Consider the following 21138-nt stretch of genomic DNA (forward strand, 5'->3'; position numbering starts at 1 on the left):
ATGTGTTGCATCATTAGTGGACAGAACTTCATGCATCTATCAATACACACACACATTCTCTCATGTAATTTGCCTCTGAAAGGAAGACTCAAAGCAGCTGTATTTTTTTTAAACTGTCAAAATGGCTTTATTTCTTTGCCTGACTGCCCTCCTTCTGCTTACAAAACAGGAAGTTGTTTTCACTGGTTTATTCTTCTGGAAAGAGCGGTGAAGTTTACCCCCTCTCCTGTAAAACAGCAATAAAAATAAAAATGGGCAGGGCTTCATCCTCTGTAAGTGACAGGTTCCTGAGAGGTGTTCCAGGCAGCAGTCATGTACATGCTTTGGCCTTGTGCCTGCACCGTCTTTCTCTGCTTTCTTCAGTTCTTCTGTACTGCCTGGCTCCAGCGCACTAGCTTCGCAGTGCAGAGCAAGAAATGGTATAAATGAGTACTCCCTACATTTGATGAGCCCCGATCAGAAGTTGCGTCATGCAGGCTGATGAAGAGAGATGCTGTCAAAGAAAAGGAGATGCACAAAGCCTCTTCTCTTCTTGACTTGGCCACATTTTTTTCTGTCCTCTCCATAGCCTCAGAGATAATACTTTTTTGAAGTATGTGGTAGTGAGTAGTGAAGTCAGCAAATGGCCCTTCTCTGATTGAGATCGTTTCATTATGAAAGGAAATGCTCACAGCTTGAAGAAAAAGAGCATTTTCCTTCCCTCCCTCTCGCCCCAATTTCGTATTATATAAAACCATGGTGCTGCTGTTAGCTGAGACCAGAAAGAATTCCCCTGTTGTCCTGTAGTAGCCAACCACTACAAGCTGTGAGCGTTTGAATGTTAGTATTAAAAGTTTTAACCCTTGCCTTCTTAAATGAGCAGATAACGCTCTGTATATTTTTTGTAAGTATGGAAAATTATGGGAATTCTTCTGAGAATAAGTGTATAGACCACTGCGCCAGTCAGTCTCTTCAGAAAAAAACCTGACAAACATGCTGCTGTCTGCAAGAGAGATTCCTGGCATTTGTCACAGTTTGAGCCACAAAGATGTCAAATATTTGCCAACAGTTTCCTCAGACGGTTTGGAAAGCTACATCCTTTACATTACAGTCTTGTTTGTTTGCGGTGTATTTTAGCATATGAAATATGTTCATTGGGACTCTGAAAGGGGCGGGAGCTGACTAGACTCCCAAATATTAAAAGATTAAAAAAATAATTCTGTTTCTCTTAGACTGCTCAGATCAAAATAATAAAGAACATCTGTAAGTCTTAGTATTAGAAATGGAGTTTTATGCTGAATATTTACAGCTTGGTGTGTCATGTTTTAAACCTGTGTTTTCTTTTGGAACAGAAAGAAGATGTTGCCAGTGGGATGTCTAGATATTTTACTGAATCTGCTGAGAACAATGAGCGCAAAATTAACCTGAACGACCAAACAAAGCAAGACATATTGAAAGAAATGTATGTCACTATCCTTTCTAAGGTGTTAAAATTATAATCTGGTAAAATTTGGGTAGATAGAATCGAGCTTATGTAAAAAAAAATCTAATAATATAAACTCCTTTACAAAAGATTATTTTAAATTACTGAGACTACTACTATAGTGTGGATAAACACTTAAAACAATCGTCGTTGTTTTGTACGGCCTGACAAAAGCTATTACAACCCACATACATATCTCACATAGCGCTAGGCAGAATCAAAACAGGGTGTTTTTTCCTTGAATGAAGCTGTGAGCCAAAATAAATATGTGATGCTTGAATCTGGTGAAAAAACACATTTGCAAATATATTTTTTGTTCATTTGGAGAGTCTGCAGTGCAGTCTGGATCCTTGGTCACAGTTAAAAGAGTTGGCCCTGGTGTAGCGGGTGGGGAGGGTTAGTTGGTCAGCTGAACATTTCACTGGGTCCCTGCTGTACCAGGATGTCGTTCTTTGCTTGTGCAAGCTGTCGGTAGCCCCAAATCAGCTGTGGAATCGGGGATTTGCTGGGAACCCTGGCAACTTTTCTTCTTACCCATGTTGTCTTTAGAAGTGAGATTAGATTTGGAGGTAAGCCAGCTCTACCTATTTCAGAAGAGTCCTTTTTCTGAAGAGTTAGGTACGCCAACGTGGAAACTGCTTGGCTTCAGCAGAGCAGCCGAAAGCGGTCTCAGCATGGGACAATCTATAGTAATATCTTTAGATTCGAGATGCAGCTTCAGTAGTTGTGCATAAAGTTAATTTTACAGTGTATGTGAAATCTAGATTTGTAGGTAACACACTGCTGTGGAGTGCTTATGTACTGACACTCCAGCAGGTCCTTGTGATCCCATTTTCCTGTATAATTCCTTTTAGAATATCATCTACTTGTATTACCGAAGTCCTTCCCAGATGAATGGGCTTGATACTAGAAGAGCAGTGGTTAACTTTAAAGAAATGCTTTGAAATGTCCTGGGAAAAATTCCAGAGGAACATTTTAAAATAGAGATTAGAAATTCTCACACAGAAATGCGCATGCTGCCTCTCCCCACCTGCCCCCCCTCTATGCTTTAGATATACATTATACAAGTGAATATATGAGAATGGTTTGAAATAATTTAGGCACTTATTGAAATAGTATTTTATCTAGCCAGTTTGAGAAGGAGTTCAATGTACTTATGCCGTGTTGACCTTTAACATCTGTAATGAATCCGGTTCTGCCTCTTCGAATAGAATGTGAACTCTTTTAAGGCTTAGTCATTAATAAATAGGGTTCCCCTAGTGCAGTGGAAAATCAGATGGATAAGACTTGATATTATCCACACTAGGCAAACATTACTGCTTGTCAAGATGATACACAGGGCTTTTTTCCCCATTCAGAAAGAGGGTTGACCTTGTGGTGTTTCAGAGTTTGTAAGAAATGCAGATTGAGGCAGTGAAGAGTCGTCTTTAATTTAAAACAAAATTATTTTTTATTGCAGTGTGAAAAGGACAAAAACAAGGAAAAGGAGCACAAGCAAACCTCAGATCAGTAAGGACTCTGAGAACGTGTATCCTGGCTCAGTGGACTTGCAGACAGGGAACGGAAAGAGCAACTGTCAAACTTCTCTCAGTCCTCAATCTGAAGTGAAATGTAGGAGTGCAGGACTGCTGAAGAACTGCATAAATACAGCTGAGAGCAACTTGGAGCTTCCTGTTTTAGAGCTGGAAAATTATGTTAATCAGAGACAGCCAGATGGTGTTAGCAGCCAGCAAAAACCTCACTCTGTGGAGTTGTTGAAGTTGAGTTTTCTAAGCGAGAACCCTTCTTGTAGCTCTGAGTCAGCACTGCTAAGTCCAAAACAAAGTCAAAAAGTGACCAAAACACAGGCTCAACAAGAGCGCTGTGGTTCAGAAGAAAAGTTAGAGCATTTCAAAGAAGTATCCTCTGAAGGGACTCCTTTCATTCCTAGCCATGCAGAAACAACCAAGTGTGGTGATAACTGTTTAGGTCCGTTCCCGGAGGAGAAGACCCCACTTAATTCCACATTATTTTCTAAACAAGACACGACAAAGATTGCATCTGATGAGGAGTCACTAACTTTGAGAAAAAACCTCTCCCGGCCTCTTTCTGTGAGGAACAGTGTAGTGCAGACAAACCAAAATGGCCCAAGCACAACCACCAAAGAACTGCCAGTGAAGCCATCATCCTGTTTAGAACAGCAGCACGTGTCTTCAGAGAAGCTTATCCAAAAAAGAAAAAGAGAAGTTGAAAATGGTCTCAGCAAGTTAAAACTGCGAAGGCATAAGAAATCATAAAGTCTGAAATATTACCCTGATGGCATGGGTGGACAGCCAAATTTGTGTTGGGAAAACATATGCAAGAAGTAGGAAGCAATACAAAATAATGAAAAATAATAAAAATACAAAGCCAAAATTAGATAATACTTTTTAAGAAGATTTATTTAACTAAGTATCTTAGTAATTTGGAACTGTAATGAAGGTAATTCTGTTAACCCTTTAGGAATTAGACATTAATATTGTACAAACTAGTGTGGTATTTATAGAAAGAAAAATCTCTTATAAAATAATATTTACTTAGAAAATTTTAGATCTGTGTATGTTTTATTATTTTAAAAAACTCAGATGACAGTAAAATTTAAAACTACTTTCATGATCTGTTAGCAACAGTGTTTTGCTTGTTTCTGAACAAAGTTTTAGTGAAAATCCTTTCTGTGTTAGGAAGTTGATGGTTTATTCATGTGATTGTTACAGCAGTAAGGCAAATTAAGGTTATTTCAAAAAAAGCTTTAACCAGTATTTAATGTTGCTGATAATTTCAGGCCCACCTTTTCAGTGTTTTTTCAAAATAACTATATTATTTCAAAATAGTTATTTCAAATTTCAAATATTTCAAATAACTACGGTTTCTGCTTGTGCAGATTTGATATGAACAATTATTATTTCTAACCCGAGTTGTGGATACAAGTGATCATGTGTTGAGCGTTCGGAATAATGGAGGTTGGTTTTATATATGCACTCACCTCGATGTGCAAACACTGCTGTTGGGAAAAGTTCATACATAAACATGCATACACATCTTCACACAGTCATGTGTCAAAACCAGGCCTTGTTTGTGTGCAGGGATGACACACTGATTTTCATGTGTTAGCATTACTCGAGTTATTTGTTATTTTAAGATAGAGGTAACTTTTAATTGCACAGTGCATTTTCATACTACTTTTGTATCTTATATACTAATGAGTTAAGGAAATGTAACTTCTTATTTCATGCTTCTCTTTTAAAAATGTTTAAAATAAAATTATAAGCCTTCTTTCATCATTCTCTTAATCAGTGTGACTGCAGAGGTTTTATGTGAAGTAATATTGAAAAAAAAAATCTTACTGACATGTACTTACAACTGTGGATATCCTCTTTTGGGTTAAGAAGATTCATATCCATAAGCATTTAGAGTTGGTGGTGTAGTACAGGTCCTTAGGAGAGCAACTTGGCAGCTGACCGTTGAACGGCACCTTTCTGCTGTAAATAATTTCTGATTTTGCTATAAATGAAAAAGATTCTGTGTGCCTGCTAGGTGACATTTTCTCTGTTTTTCTTTCAGCCTGTTTACATGATGTTTTTCACAGCGCTTTGTGTTAAGGTATTAATGCTTACAAATCTTCGGGCTCCACAAAAAGGTCGTTTCTAGTAACAGCAAAACCAAGGCTGCAAATGAACCTGGGTTTGGAGGAAGAATAGTCTGAGGTATGTTTGCTGTTACTGGAGATATGGACTGGGCCAGGCACGGCGTAAAAAGCACCTTTCTGATAGACTTGAGAGGTATAAGAACTTTTAAGTAAGTATCAGAAAAGTAAGAGTAATTAAAATGGAATAATTTGAAAGTTTCTTTTAAAGTCTTAGCTTAGATTCTCTGGGTGGCTTCTTTAAGTTCTCACAGTGAATAAACTGATAAAAAATGATACAAGCATATATTCTAGACTGCAGTTTAAAATGTCCATTATTTCTGTTTTCTTTTCCTTGGATCTTTGTGATGATGTTCTTGGTTGTAACAGATATGTACAGGAAAGGTTTATATGATTATGCAGTAACAGACACATGTTGAATTTATAAAACCACTTCAGTTACTACTTTTCATTTCATTCTGGTTAGGAAAAAGACCTTATGCCTGCTTTTGCAAGCTGGCATATGTACTGATTGCATCTGTGGATGGTCTTGACCAAGTACACCCCAAATTTTTTTGGATTTCTGAAGCTTCCCTTTTTGCCTCTCTCCTCTTCTAATCCATTTAACTCAAGTATTAGAAGCCAGAGGGTGACCACATATGGTTTGTATCATTGCATACTGTTATTATATATATTTCAACCTTATAAATACAATTTAGTTTTAATCTTAACTGAATAGCCTACCTGCATGCACCCTTGCAGATGAATCTCATGCATTTATAGGGGCTGGGGTAGATTAAGCCATTGTCTATGTAGCTAAGAACACTTGATTTTTCCTTTAGGATATTTGTTACCCAAAATGCTGTTTTCCATCACCTCACTGGTGGCATGGGAACACCTTCATTTTCAAATAGTGATTGTGCAACAGTAAGAAATGTAAGGCTAGATCAATTAAAGGTGTTAGAGCCTAGAGAGAAGAAATACAAGTGGACTTTTGCAAAAGTGCATAGCTGCATCGTTCTTACTGTAATTACTGACTTGTTAGGTTCCTAGTTCTTTGGAGCTGTGTATTTAGAGCTTACTTACTTCAAAAATCTGTCTCTTGGATCCTCTCAGAAATGCAGTTATTCAGGGAACAAGCTTTGAATTCATGGTTATTTCTGGATTTTATATGGTGTCGCTGCTCAAAACTTGTTTGTGCAGCAGGACTATTACAGAATTTTCCCTTTTGCAAACCTTATGGGTGCTTTACATGATGCTGTGACATCCAGGCTGTATTGTTACTGTATGTCTCTGTTGTCTCTGTACTTTAAGCCCAAGGTCATCTTCCCAGTCTGTGTTTATCAATAATCCACCTGCACCCAGATGCCTGGTGGAGTTGTGCTCTGACATGCTCTGGAACAACAAAACTGATTTCCTAAATCAGGTTTGCAGCAGGGGGGGAAGCTGGAAACTGAGAGAGAGTAAAATTAGCAGTTTGCAAGTTGTGGCTGCGGCTTTCTCTTTGCTTCTGAGCAGCATTAGCATACCTTACTGTTAAAAGTAATAAATATTTAAGGCTCTGTTCTGTTCTGAAGCTGCCATTGAAACACAGAAACAATTTATTTGGCTTTTTTTTTTTTTTGGTGTGTGTGTGTTTGTTACATTGGGGTTTTTTCATTTTCAGAGCTTCTTTAACTCCTGTGAAATATGCGTAAATCTGAGACTGGCTAAAGCCCTCAATGCAGAGCTCACACTAAAAAATACATGTTTGTCTTAAAGAGAAATAACTGTTTATTCCAAACCAGTCAGCTTTGGTGGTGGTTTTTTTTTTTAATGGATCATCTGGTTAATTTGGTCTGTGCTGTTTGCTGGTAGTGAAACAGTCCTTTCCTAGCCAAACGCTTTCTAATGTGTACAGACTATCGTTTCCATTATTCTTTACTTCAAAGTAGTTAACAATATTTGTTTAGCGAACTTTTGTGTTTAAACACACATCAAAAGCTAGCCCAGCCTTTTACATATTTATTTATAAAGAGGAAGCAGGCTGATGTAAAGTCTCCCTTGCCCAGTGTTGATCGGTAGGGAGGTTTTAGCTATCGTACGAGTTATTTCGAGTAATAAGCTTTGTGCTAGTTCTGATGTTATCTGTCAGGTTGTGGTTCTGCATACCAGGGTCTAGAGCGTGTGGTACTGTGTTATGACAATTGCATACCCATCTTTCTGTGTTATGTCTGACTTGAATAATTTCAAGAGCACCTGTTTCTAACAAAAAAAGCAAAATTTTCAGAACCAAACCTTTCCTTGCTACAGAAAGCCTTGACCAAGTGAGGTGTTAAGTAGCCTTCTGAAGGCGTTTATTTTGTCAGTAATTTCCCTCTCGCTGCTCTGCATGTGGGCCACATTGGCTGAGTTTTAATTGACATTTTTATATCATAAACCCATTGGCTTTTGACTCGAAGATGGATTCGTTTTAAGGAAAAAGATGGAGGAGATATTGTTTTGTTTACAGTTAGAATAGGAAGGATATAAAATACAGACTGTTCCAGATCGCACAGTGTGAGTATTTACCTCCTTGCCTGTATCGGTATCTAATAAAAGGTTTCATACTGTATTAAAAGACTCAAATGTAGGCCTGAGCAAACAGAGTTAATAGTAGCAAGAGTCTTTTAGCCAGCAGTGGGAAGTGTGGGTTGGCCTCAGAAATTAGCTTTAATAAAAGGCACTCCTCACTGCTTTGCTTTCTGCTTTTTTCTTCTCTAACAAGCATTAACTAGCATCCAAAGCCCTATGTGAACGAGAAGATCTGGGACGGGGGAATAGCAGCACGCTGAACCTTTCATCAAAGGGATATCAAAGCATTCTGCAGCCGAACCTGGGAGGGATATGAATATGCTTATTTTGATAGTTGGGGCAGCACCGAGGGTAAGCAGTTTCTTCAAGGTAAAGCAGCCTGTTTAAGGAACTTGTACTGCAGATTCCTTTGTCAACTTGTTCCAGTATTTTTGAACACAGTTCTCCCATCTTGTTCACGCCTTTTTTTCCCCAGCTAATTAAAATGGCACTGGGTAGTGTGTGACCTTGTCCTTTCCATGGTGGCAATAAGGTGACATTTTTTAGATGGGGACTTTTTGTTTGTTTGGTGTTGGCTTAAGCTGAGAAATTGTAAAAGAGTTGTGAAGATGATGTAGTGTCACCCGGCATTTCAGCTGTCACCTGGAAGTCGGCCAGGGAATTAACTTCCACCATCCTGTGTGCTCTATTATCCATTTAAATTATTCCAAAGCTGGGAATTGGTTCCTGTGAGACCTGACAGTGCACCTTTCTTGAATGACAGTTTCACGGATTTGCTCCCATTCTGTCAAAGTTAGATCCTTTGGTGTAGCTCAGACATAGTACCACGGTAGTAGGAATTGGTATTCTAGTTCCATAACTGCTTTATTTGCTGCCATAATAATTATCTTTTTGATTTATGCATCAGATCTTTAAAGAAAAGTGTCTTGAGCTATAATTCTAGAGATGGGCATGCCCCTTTTTAATATTAATATGATCTCATAGTGCTAGAATGAAAAGAACAGAGATTCATTTCTCCACCCTGTAGAGAAACTGGTTGAAACAATTTGCACATCACAGGGAAGGTGCTCACTGGAAGATCCGGGCTGGAACTCTGGTCCGACGCCCTGTCTGATACCACATCGCTCCGCTGCTGCTGCCCCAGCGCTCGGTAAGCAGTCTGCTGAAAGCCTGGCCGGTGGCCCGCGGAACCTTCACCGCTTTCCTCCTCCTCACCCCCAGAAATCAGAACTAATTGTTGCACAGCGATTTTACTGTTTTTTTCCGATGTGGGGGACCAGTAGCTAACCTTTAAAAGCAAACTCTGTGCGTGCTGCAATCACAATGGCCCCTGGTGTCAATGCTGAAAAAGAGGAAGCTGAAAAATTCTTGAATGTACTTAAATACTCTTGCTCCGTTTAGAAGGGGAGGGGGAGCTTGCGCAATCACTTCCATCTTGTGGGGAGGAAAAGGCCGAGTTTGGTACTTCCCTTGTCAGGACTTCTCATCTTTGCACAGAGTGATAAAGCCATCAGGGCTGTGCCCTGTGACTCGTTCCAGAGGGAGCCTGCGAACAGCAGGGCAGGGTAGCTGAGGAGGCAAGGCCCAGGTCAGCCTGATGGCTGGGGCTGGCAGGTGACATCCTGAGCCCTTCGTCTTCGAGGGGCAGTGCGGAGGGGAGCGTAGGCTCCTGTGTTTTCCAGCTTGACCAAAAGCTGATTAGTAAATGTTAACTCATGCTGTGCGGGCGTGTAGCTGGTGTGAGGGCAAGGGTTGTTTCTGTGGAAAGGAAAACAGCTTCATCAGCAAACTCACCTGATGCTGGTCTCATGTTTAGGCCCTAAGCTGGTTTATGTTCCTTGCTGAAGGAGCCTTCGGAGGCAGGAGCGCTAGCCGGCTGTCGTTGGCTCCCATGAGCAGTGCAGGAACAGCTGTTCCCGAGGCTGCCTTTCCCCCAGTGACAGGGATATGTTGGCGTTACGGCTGAGGGAACGTGCAGGATCAGCACCTTTTCACTCGTTACCTCTACATGAGATGGGCCTTTTCCACGCGGAGGTGCAGAGGCTTTGATGTGGCTGGATGCAGCGTGAGTTGAACCAAGCCCAGATTCGACAGCTTCAATCAGCTTTAGGTAGAGCGAGGCTAAGGGTGCTAAGGAGAGTAATTTTATTTTATTTTATTTTATTTTTTAAAACTCCTCTGTCTAAATGGCAGCTCGGGAAACATGCATTTTTCTGTTCTTAGACGAGTAAGGATCTAAAGAACAAACACACACTAGCAGCAGGAAACTTCTCCTGACTAAACGGAATGTATCTTCCCAGAGTAGTAAACTGTGAACTGGCAAAGTATAATTTCCACAAAAATAAATGTGCCTTGGTGTTCTAATGGGAAAGCCTTAAACTTTGCGTTTCTGTTTATTTTCATGACAACGGAAAACACTTCATACACCGGCCCCTGGCTTGGTGGTGGTTCTGGCCTTCGGAAGCCTGTTTTTGTGTAAATTTTCAAGCTACCACTGCAATATGAGGATGTAACTTAAAAATACCATTATAGCAATTTCACAGAATTCTCTCCATCCCCCACCCCGTACAACTTGTGCGGCTCTACTTTTGGAACACGGTGATGTGGCCATCAAATGACTCGTATAGGAAAAACAGGCTGTGTACAGAGAAACTCTGCCGTAGCAGAACCTCCGCGTGCTCAACACGGTACTTTGTAGCACAGGGAAGGCTGGAAATGAATACAGGAACGCTGCACCCAGGGCTTCGACAAGTTTTGAAGCTTGAGGGCCCCAAGTTTTGCTCCACACTGGGCCTGCAGAGATCTGCACAGCTTTGTCACTGCATTAAATGATTGAGTCTGTCACTAGAATTTGCCTCAGTAGGGTTCATGGTAGCTTGTCAAGTACAGGTTCCCAGGACTAGCAAAAGCCCCAGTTTAGTTTTTCTTTTTGTTTAATAGAAGGCAGACTCAGATTTATTCCTACAAATTCAGGTATAAATGTTTCAGACGTTGAGGTGACTGGTTTCTGTGTTGCTGAACTTGAGACCTACGTGACCGGCAGATCTCTGGAAGATGGTTAGTTCAACATTGGACGTATGGAAAAGCGCCCAGTGAACAGCCTCGCTTTGTGCTTCTGAGGCAGGTGGAAGATTTCATTAAGTGGCTTTTTTCGACACAACGTGTTTGCTTTATTGCAGTTTGTAGAAGCTGGGGAACAAAGAGAAAGAAATACTGGTGGGATTTGTTAGAGGAGGAATTATGAAGTGGGCCCATGAAGCTACACTTGTTGCCTTCCCATTTAGCAGGTGGTAAAGAGATGATTCTCTGGTATCGAAGTTACGCAGCACGGGGCTGTGATGAGTCAGAGCAGTCCCCTTTGCAAGGCAGCAGAGCGCCAAGCTAGAAATCTCCTTTTAAAGCAAGTTTGAAATAAAAAGTAACACTAAATAATTATTTTTTTATACAGCTGTAAAGAAGACAGAACAGCGTTATGTCTGGTGCTCAGAGGATTTTTGTAAGTGTTCATTGACTTTGTATTGCAGCCATCTTTTTATAAAAAGTATCTGTAGTTCCTACAAAGAAAATGGCTGGAAGGGCCTTGCCTGGCAGCGGGGTGGTTTAAGCTGAAGTACTTGAATTGTTTTTCAGTTGAGTTTGTTAGATGCTGCCAGTTGTTCCTTCAGCTTCATACTAGCACCTTACCAAAACAGCTTCATTGGTAAAACATGCCAAAATAAAGAGTAGACTAGCAGACGGCTAACTTGGCCTCACACACGTAGCCCCTCTTAGGCAGGAGGGGCTGCGCTCGTTCAGCACTAAAAGTTGTTGTGTTGAATATTTTAAGAGTTTATTCTATGCTTTAGAAAACACTTTTTGCCCATTAGGAATCAGAATAGTCTCCAGCGCCTTTCCCATCCAGGTCAGCAGTTTGTACCTTGCCTAGCTACTTAAGATTTGGTTACTATCTGGTGGTAGCTCATTGGCTCATGCAAAGCAAACTTGTTGCACAATTCCAGTCACATCATCAGTCTCTCAGAAGTACAGAGCAGCGAGGTAGCCAGAAGCTGTTGGGAACAAGGGGTGTGCTGCTTCTAAACCCTTTCAGTCTGATTTGGAGCCAGAGGGGAGCATGTAATCATCAAACAACAAACTGACTCTGCCACCACTGGTGGCAGGTCCTGGAAATGGAACCTCACCCCTGCTGCTGGGTTTGCACAACCCCCGAGGCAGGAGCCCCTCCAAGCTCAATAATCTCCACGCTCTTGTATGTTTTCATACAAAAAATTTAATAAATATTACTTTTCAAGATTTATTGCCAGGAACAACACATCAAAGATGCATTTTCATGTAACACTAATATCACAATACAAGGTATCTTCATGATCTCAATGGTTAACCACCGAGATGACTATGTTTAATAAGCCTTTTGATCTTAAACATCGTAATAGCACTTTGATTTCCTCACTTGTTAAGGCGGGCAGTGTAATCTATGGCAAACCTACACAGTGATCTTACTGGACATTCTACTGTTCAAGTATTCAAGAACTAGCTTATTAGAATACTCCCTAAATGCAGTAGATTACAAAAAAAGTCAAATCTACAAGTGGTTCAGTATTACATATTCATGGTGAGAAAAAAATAATTAGAATTTACAAAATAAGATTGCTGTGTTTCCAACTTCACACGCTAATTTGATATTTTAATTACATGCATCCACTCACATTTCATCTACATAAAGTAATAGCTCAGGTTTGTTCCCTTAAACTGCTTCTTAGCAGTTTATCTGCCTGTCACTCGTTCTTCAAGTCTAAAGCAGCAAAAAAAAAAAAAAAAAATGTTCTAGTCTAATTCTCTAAACTGCCTCAGTCAGTACTTACAAATAGTCTTAAAGTGATACTATGGAAGGTGTTTCAAACGTTTGACATTTTTGTACAAAAACCAGCATCAAGGCGTGAAAGCCCATCCTATTAAAAATAAACTATTTTAGAACACCTTAGTTTTGGCATATAGGCAACATGTAACAAGAAAATAAATTCAAAATAGAGAAGCCACAAGCTTACAATGCTATCAAAAACCTTCAACTCTAAACACATACATATAAATAAAAAGGAATGATATTTTAAGGCTCTTGATTATTAAGTTAATAAATCAAATATACACAGTGATTAATAAAAAAAGAATTATTTACATATCTATACAAACTTCTATTTTTGACACATTTTCCTCTTTAAATTCTTCATTTACCAGCAACTGCTGACAAGTTCCCCCCACCCGCCCCCAACAAAAATACAATAAAAAAATAAATAATAAACTTATTTTTGATAGTTGCTGTGGTTCTGAGCTGCAAAGGCACTTTCAAATACAGAACTAGTTGTACGTCACCATAAAACCAATATACAAAAAACTCAGATTCAATAAATATAAATAAAAGTATTATTCTAAAGAAACTGTATAAATTGGAACATCTGGCAGGAAAAAAAAAATTAACACTACGGCAGAGTAATAAGGCTATGTAATACCTTATGAAACGGTTCCATGATGGATCAGCTACAGCTGAATTTACATGAGGGCACTTTTGACTAGTTTTGCATAGATGTGAAATGCAGCACTTGGTATTCCAGCCAACCACAGCAACTATCATTGCCAGTGTAAGCCAGCTTGTCAAAACTTAAATTAACACAGGGATTCTAAGTAAATAATAGCCTTAGACTCAAATATTACACAACAGTTTAAGAACTACAAGCTCTTGAGTGCCTTTATAATGATCTTTAAAGGCCCTGCATGGCAGCACCCCACCGTCTGCTATACAATGTACTCCATTCTATTTAAGCTTTGTGCACTTTCCAAGTCTCTGTTGTCCTGTTTATTTGTCCAGTTCGGGTGTTTGGTGGGTGTGCTGTTGGGGGGCTTTTCATCTCTGTCTACCAAAGTGTATGCTGGCTGCTTGGCAAATCGGGCCTTCTGCTGGTGCTTGTCCATGTCGTCTTCCTCCACCTCAGAATTGTGTGTCCTTATTTTGGCGATTTTAGAGTTTTTGTTTTCGTAGTCTTTAATCGGGACAGTGTTTGCGCCATGTTTCTCGATGGGGTTTTTGATCTGGTTCAGCTGCTCCCTTACATTGTTGGTGGTGTTGTCATCGGACGCCGTGTGCGTGTGGCTGCTCTGCTTTCTGCGCTTCCGAATGCACCAGTAGAACACGGTTACCAGGCAACAGATCCAGGCGACTGTCAGGACCGAGCTCAGCAGCGGCACCAAGAAATCTGGAAGAGAGACAAGAGCAGTTAACGCTGCTGCAAAGCAAGTGTAGAGAGCCCGGACTGCACAAAGAACACACAGCTGCTTCTTAAGCCTTATTTTTTCACAGGTGTCCAGACGGTAACACAAGGAGAATCCTTGGCTCTTTTTGAACACGGGGCGTTTGAAGCGCGTTCAGGAGGGGGGAGTGCCACCTGGCAGCCCTCGTGGCGAAACACCTTCCTGGTATCGCAGAGCCAGCCACGCTGGGATGGGCGATGCGGGCTTCCCCACGTCACCCTGCCGCGGCTCGGCCCGGGGGGAACTGCGGGCACTTCTCTCTCGGCTGGCAGCAAGGTGCTGGTACGTGCCCGGCGTGCTGCGGAAACCCAGCGACACTTCTGACACCAGCTAACGCATCGCGCCCGGACAGCGGCAACGCCAGGTAAGTACAGGGAGCCTTCGGAGCCAGCCAGCTGCCTTCCTCCTCTTCCTTGTTTCTCCACGAAGAATGCAGAAGAGTCACAGCCCTTCTAGCAGGTTAAGCCACTGTTTTAAAGCATCTGCAGAACTTTGGGTTTGTTTTTTTAAGTAATTCCCTGACGCAAAGCCTCCCTAACAAGGCCAAGAACCAGATTCTCAGACTTGCTACAAATCTCAAAAGCGAGAAAAGCTTTGCCCGCTCCCAGAGACTGTTCTGGTCATGGCAAGCATGCGAGTTTTTGGAGACAAGGGAAAACTCACCTGTTTTGTTTTTAACTGGTCGCCGCTGTACTCTGACTTCCGCAACTGCGGCGATTAGTGTGTTGTTACCATCACGCTTACTGACAAGGTCAATAATCTTATCTGTGATGTCTTTGATTGGGTTTTCATCTTCCCCTATATCTTCTGCAGACTACAGAAGACAACACACAGTAAATACCAAATGCCAGATCAGATGTGTGGGTAATCTGCTATTTATAAACTTTCCCAGTCAGTTAAGGCTGTCAGTACTTTTGAAAAACAGAACAGAAACAAACAAGAAGCCCAGCTATGGGCAGAAACTACTAGCGCAGAATTTTTGTCCCCATCCCTATAAAGAAGGCCAAAACCCCCCAATAAGCAGCGCTCAGGAGAATATAACAGAAAAGTGTTTTGCTGCTCCGATTCCGGTTGTCACCAGATGGGAGCTCTCGGGTATGCACATGTAACTAGGACTTCTTCCCTTCTTAAAGGGAATTGGAATGGAAAGTAATCCACAAGAAGTGCTGACAAAGCTAGGAATTATGATTTTTATGAAATCCACATGTTGCACACGTATCCCAGCAATTAACTACTAAGGCATTTAAAAATATTCCAGGAATACTTACAATAGCAACATGTATTTCATTATTTGCCAAGTGTGAAGGCTCACAGGTAATATAGATGGAATATTCAACAGAAACATTCTTCAGAATATTCAGATTCCTCAACTCGCTGCAAATATGCTCTGTGGTAAGTCCCTGGAGGATACAAAAAAAAAAGGTGGTGTGGTTTTGTTTTTTTTTTGAATATATATATGCACACAAACACACAGATAAAAGAATTATTTTTTGCTCTGAAGTAAGAGCTCTCAAGGGAAGAGGAAGTGGAATTCCCTCCAAAGCAGCATGTGTTCTTTGCTGGACACAAAAGCATTGGGGGCAGAAGTCTGTATTCATCCTTCTATACCTTCCATTTTCTTTGATAATAAGGGAGCATAGCATCAGCTTTTACTGGACTTTTACCAGTTTAAACAGCAGTTTCATGCTCTGGGAAGCAAGCTCCCCATGCCATGACACGCACATGCCATGTTCTGCTACTTACTGGTGCCATCATTTCTTTATTAAAGGTAAAGGTGATGTTGGCACAGTTGTCCTGGTAGTAAGAATCAGAATTGCATTTGGTCTTCACAGGCTGTTGATTTGAAGGCCAACATTCCCCCACTGCAGCACAAGGGTGAGTGAAACAGTGGTCATCTTTAACGGGAACACAGGCATGTCCTGCTGGGCATTCGTTATGGCCTTTGGCATGTATGACACAAGGTCGAGGACCACACCAAACCTAGAAGAGAATAAATACCGCTAAGTAACCACCGGTTACAGGACAGGAGGAAGTACAACTCAAATGGCAGGACAGATGTACCTTAGAACAGGTGACTTTTCCATTCAAACACTGACAGGTATTGCAGTCATCATCCCACTTAACCCCGTCTGGCATTACGCGAACACTGGTAACGCAAGGCCTTCCTGTAACTGAAGGGATTGAACAGAATTACAAACTTAACATGGGGAAAAAAACCACCAAGTCAAAGAAACCCCAGCACCTAGGTTCATCTAAACCTAGTGGTAAGTTTGCTTCTTCAATAAATGTAGATACTTGCTTAACACACCACATCCCCCCCCCCCCCCAAAAAAAAAAAACACCCAACTGAGCAAACCCACCCAAGCCACCCATACAACCACAAACCTGTTCACATGCAATTACACAGCTCTCGCTACAAGTGCTATGACCAGCTATGACACCTGGAATACCTTCTTGGCATCCTGCGCCACTGCGACCTGGTGGGCAAATGCAACGGAACCCGTTAATTTCATCTACACACGTAGCTCCAAAGGCACAGGGTGAAGACTGGCATTCGTTGATATCTACGATGGGAAGGAGAGGAAATAAAAGAGTTACTCTATCATATCCTTTTACATTGTCAGAAAAAACATACAAGAGATTTGCCTGCTGGAGCTTTATGTTCATTTTCTAGGGTCTGTGCAGAGGTGGGTTCTTACTAGCAGCGCCAGTATAACGTCACAGCAAGTTCTTTGAAGTTTCTGCTGTGTGGCACTAGCAAAGATCAAAACCTGACCCCTATGACTGCTTAAGCTTTTCAAGGGCAAGGACACATTCCTTCTCACACAACCGCACTTCCTCTCCTTTGACATACTCCAGGTCTGTCCTGCTGCTAGAATCTTCAACTGATGACAGCAATACAGCTCAAAAGGGGTTTAACACTACTATGAAACTTGTCATTCCATGGCTGCTATTAAAAAAAGCGTTAGTGTCCTCCTACCTGTAATAATTATTACATTACAGGAAGTGCATACATCACCTCAGGGCTTGTAGGTGGATTATTAATTGACAAGGTTTTTGGCTGGCACGGTTTTATCTCAAGCAGAAACTTGTGCCGCACAAACACATTTTAACTGGGAAGACTACCCTGAAGGGCATTTTGCCCACTCAGCTGAACCAAGAGGTTTCAGTTCCAGCTGAACAGACTTTAAGATTTCTTTTGTTTTCAGTTAAATTCCTGCCCTCCCCACAGCCACGATCTGGGCAGGGATACAGAAGACACAGGACATGTATCATTAATCTGATCTATCGCTTAACTCAATTAAGATGATTGTCTTGCAACAAGATTCAAGCGAAACAAGAGTGCTGTCAAGACACTTACTGATCCTGCAGTCAGGACCTGCAAAGCCTGGAGCACATTCACAGCGGTACCAGTTGTCTCCATCCACACAAGTGCCACTATTGTAACTACAAAGAGAAGTCATTATACACATTAAAAAACTGCTACAGATAAAAGCAATCTAGAATTCTAAAACAACAACAAGGAAAGGATGAAAGATAAACATACTAAACTTACCAAGGATGAGGACTGCAGTCATTGGTGTCTGCAAAGCAAAACCAGACAACATTCAATATGCAGAATGCAGACTTTGACCGCTACAACTCGACTGTCAGTAAAGAAGGATCAAACTTCCCCTAATACCCAAGTTATGTGTTGCTCAACTTTAACAAAAATATGCTGAAATTCTCTACTAAATTGATTCCAGGCTTCTACCACAAAATTTGTTAACTACATTGTGGAACACATGTACACAGGAAGAGATCCTTGTAAAGAATCTAATGGGGTGGGGGGGGGAAGTGGAAGCAGACAGAGCTGCTCTTAGAAAAAGAATGCAGGAGAAAACAAGACAACATCTGTCTCCACTTAGCTCATTTGCAACTTTCTCATGCCCAGGTCAAGGCTCTATCACATAAAGTCATTAAAAACAAAGATTCAGGTGATGCTAAAGCCTACATCAAACAAGCTTTCCCTTCTGGTTTCAATCTCGGCTCCGAGGGCGACAGGATGAGCTAATATTCTCATCATGCAACACTCTGGAAAAGTTCAAGCAGAGACAACTTACTCTGAGTACATGTGGGTCCTTCCCAGCCCTCCTTGCAGACACAAGTAAAAGAATCCCCGCTGACTACGCAGGTACCGCCGTTATGACAGGGGTTTGGCAGGCAGCTGCTGTTCCTCGCTGTAACAGAAACAAGATTTGCCGCTGAGTTGTTAGACAGCTGCCAAAACTGAGCCAAGAGGAAAAACTGAGGTCACAGATTGAGCTCTGCATCTGCTTCCTGGTGATTACACAGGGTATTTACCTATATTACAAGTGGCTCCTTCCCATCCTGCAGGACACATGCACTTGAAAGTGTCCCCCTCATCATAGCATGTTCCTCCGTTGTTGCATGTTGCCTCATCGCACTGGCTGTCACCTGTGAAGAACCCAAACTACCCTGAATACTGGTGCATTCTTAATGCAATTCAACAAGTTTAAGCAGCCTAACAGATCATGCCTGTTATGTTTTGGAAATGCTGAACTTACGGGAGTGGCAAGTTTTTCCTTTCCACCCATTTTTACATTCACAGAAGAAGTCGTTGACCAAGTCTCGGCAAGTTCCTCCATTGTGGCAAGGGTTTTTACTGCAGTCATTAATATCTAGATACGTTAAGGAGAGAAAGTAACTCAAGTGGTGTTTACAGAATTCACAAACACGTGATGCTTGAAAGGTGCATGCCCAATCCCTAGTTTTGGCCTGTATTTCAATCATGGATTAAACACTTAATTTTAACACAGTATTTTAAAGCTTTAAGCACTGTTACAGAGACAAAGACTATTCCTCCACATTCCTCCGGTTTGTTTTCATTTTGTCATCTTGTTTCAGTAAACAAGAAGTGAGAAGGCCTATTACATAAACTATCCTGTCAGTCAGAGGAGAGGAGCTGAACACTCACTCCTCTTTCTGAGCCTAACAAAACAAAGCGTGATACGCAGATACGCCATTCCTAAAACGGTGTGCACCAACACTACAGAGAGTTATCCAAAGGGTAGAGCAGAAAGCCAAACAGTTAGGAGAGCCAGGTTCTATTCCCCATCCAGCTACGTAACTTCAGGTTAGTTCTGACACAAAAGCCTGGGACTCAGTGGAGAAAAGAGGACACCTTGTCCTCTGTGGCCTTTGAAGGGGAGTTTATTTTGAATTGGCATTGGTCACCATCATCTTAAGACAGTACCAGCCGTTCCTTCCTGGTTTTTTTCCAGGAAATCCTTCTGCATGCTGAACTGCTTAACTTACTCGTTTCACAATATGTTCCTTCCCATCCATCACTACAGATACATTTGTAGGAGTTGATGCCATCAATACAAGTGCCACCATTTTTGCAGGGGTTACTCTCGCAATCATTAATATCTGCAACAGTTTGGAGGAGAAAAAAAAAAGAATAAAAAAATATCATACAGCTACCAGAAGTCATCTTATTGCAGACTATTTGGTGCTACTTCCATTTCTAAGACCCTTTTGAGAGAAAGGGTTTTAAGCAAGATAAGAAATAGCTGAAAAACAGTGCACAAAGTGATGAGCCTGTCACTCAACAATTACTATTAGAAACAAAACAAACAAACAAAAAAGTCAGGAGTCCTTAAGATCCACATTCAACCCCACTATTAACTACCTCAGACCTTGTATACATAAGGTTTTTAAAAACATACAATTCAAGGCCAGAAGGTTCATTACTGTGAACTTTCCCCAAGGCCTAGCAAATTCCAATCTGCCTCGCCCAAGCGGGATATGAAAACTTAAAGCAGTTCCAAGGTTCACTGTTACAAGAAAGAAACCTTAAAGCAGTCTGGGAGGAAAGGATGGAATCTTTTTCAAAAACGAGTAGGGGAAGTAAAATATGTTTTCTTTTTAGCTCTTACTCTCGTGACAGTAGGTGCCAGTGAATCCTTTGTTGCATTCACAGGTGAATTTTCCACCTGCTTGGCTCTTGCATTTTCCATGGGGACCACAGACATTTGAAGAAATATAACGAACCCCTTCTGGCGTGCTGTTAGAAGCTACTGCCACAGTACAGCTGTCAATTACTGTAGAAAAAGCAGAGACTTGTGTGAGGGTTGCCATTCTGTCTGGTTTCCTAAAACTAAGAGCAATGTTTTAATTTCCAGTGATGGAAGTTGAAAAGACATACATATATCATAGAATCACACAGGTTGTAAGAGACCTTTAAGATCATCGAGTCCAACCGTTAACCTGACACTGCCAAATACGCTTGCTGCTTTAAAGTAAAAAAAAATATACCAACTGTTTGCGCATAAAATAATCACAGCATCTTATCTGAAGATTGCTGGGCTACATTGGTGGCCTAGAATAAATTCAACACAGCAGGCTATTTGTTACACATGTTTTCTGTCCCTGTGAACACAACTGAATAGCTGCTACGTACAAATATTACCCATCATCTTCTATAAATTGAGGCATAAGGCACAATTCAGCCTCTTTATCCAAGAGCTACACCAGTGACTACACTACTGCAGCTGCATTATGGCTCCAGCCAGGGGAGGGGCACAAACTATTGCTGTTCATTCCCGGTCACCTGCAAGGTAACACAGACCTTCACAAGGAGTTGTGCGGCAGTGATCTTTCAGGTGGGAGCAGTTCTTCCCTTCGTAATCTTCAGGGCAGTTACAGAAATAGTCCATAGCAAGATTGAAGCACTGGGCACCATTCTGGCAGGGATTTGGCTCACAATAGTCTATGTCCAGCTGTAAGCAGTGCAGAGGAAGGAAAGGGAAATAAAAAAGGTGGGGGGTAGGAACAGGGGAAGGCAGAGTGAAACAAGCTTTATCATAGCTTTCCCTCACTACGGCAGTAGTCACAAACATTGTGGAATCTGACCTTTTTATCTGCTGCCTCAATGAATTGTTCATAACGCAGAGAGTGTAGTTAGACTTGCAACTATTTCAGCAGACAGCACTCTTGATATTAAACAGCCACTCAAAGCTAATAGTTAGTGCGCAACAAAACCAGACATGCAAACACTTGCGGTCTGTTTAATAAAAGGAATCCTCAGCAACCCATCAGGGTTTTTTGTTGGTTTCTTTTTTCTGCCCCCAATATATATTAATCAAGCACTTTCTTGGCAGGATGACAGCGATACCAAGTA

General features: G+C 41.3%; 2 protein-coding genes across 2 annotated transcripts in view; one reads left to right on the forward strand and one right to left on the reverse strand.

The window, feature by feature from the left end:
• The window catches only part of SLX4IP (SLX4 interacting protein), an 80072-nt gene extending 75319 nt beyond the window's left edge, over window positions 1-4753 (forward strand). The window contains exons 8-9 of the mRNA XM_080407749.1: window positions 1332-1441; window positions 2922-4753. Coding sequence (XP_080263875.1) covers window positions 1332-1441; window positions 2922-3738 — 927 coding nt within the window. The 3' untranslated portion in view covers window positions 3739-4753. The remainder of the gene's footprint in view (window positions 1-1331; window positions 1442-2921) is intronic.
• Window positions 4754-12749: 7996 nt separating this feature from the next.
• Window positions 12750-21138, reverse strand: part of JAG1 (jagged canonical Notch ligand 1) — a 62626-nt gene continuing 54237 nt past the window's right edge. The window contains exons 13-26 of the mRNA XM_080407724.1: window positions 20587-20737; window positions 19895-20059; window positions 19272-19385; window positions 18521-18634; window positions 18297-18410; window positions 18056-18172; window positions 17509-17536; window positions 17314-17399; window positions 16403-16516; window positions 16014-16123; window positions 15696-15932; window positions 15221-15352; window positions 14616-14766; window positions 12750-13897 (exon numbers count right to left, since the gene is read on the reverse strand). Of these exons, the coding sequence (XP_080263850.1) occupies window positions 13440-13897; window positions 14616-14766; window positions 15221-15352; window positions 15696-15932; window positions 16014-16123; window positions 16403-16516; window positions 17314-17399; window positions 17509-17536; window positions 18056-18172; window positions 18297-18410; window positions 18521-18634; window positions 19272-19385; window positions 19895-20059; window positions 20587-20737 (2091 nt within the window). The 3' untranslated portion in view covers window positions 12750-13439. The remainder of the gene's footprint in view (window positions 13898-14615; window positions 14767-15220; window positions 15353-15695; window positions 15933-16013; window positions 16124-16402; window positions 16517-17313; window positions 17400-17508; window positions 17537-18055; window positions 18173-18296; window positions 18411-18520; window positions 18635-19271; window positions 19386-19894; window positions 20060-20586; window positions 20738-21138) is intronic.

This window comes from Falco punctatus (genome assembly GCF_963210335.1).
Source record: "Falco punctatus genome assembly, chromosome: 12".
NCBI lineage: Eukaryota > Metazoa > Chordata > Aves > Falconiformes > Falconidae > Falco > Falco punctatus.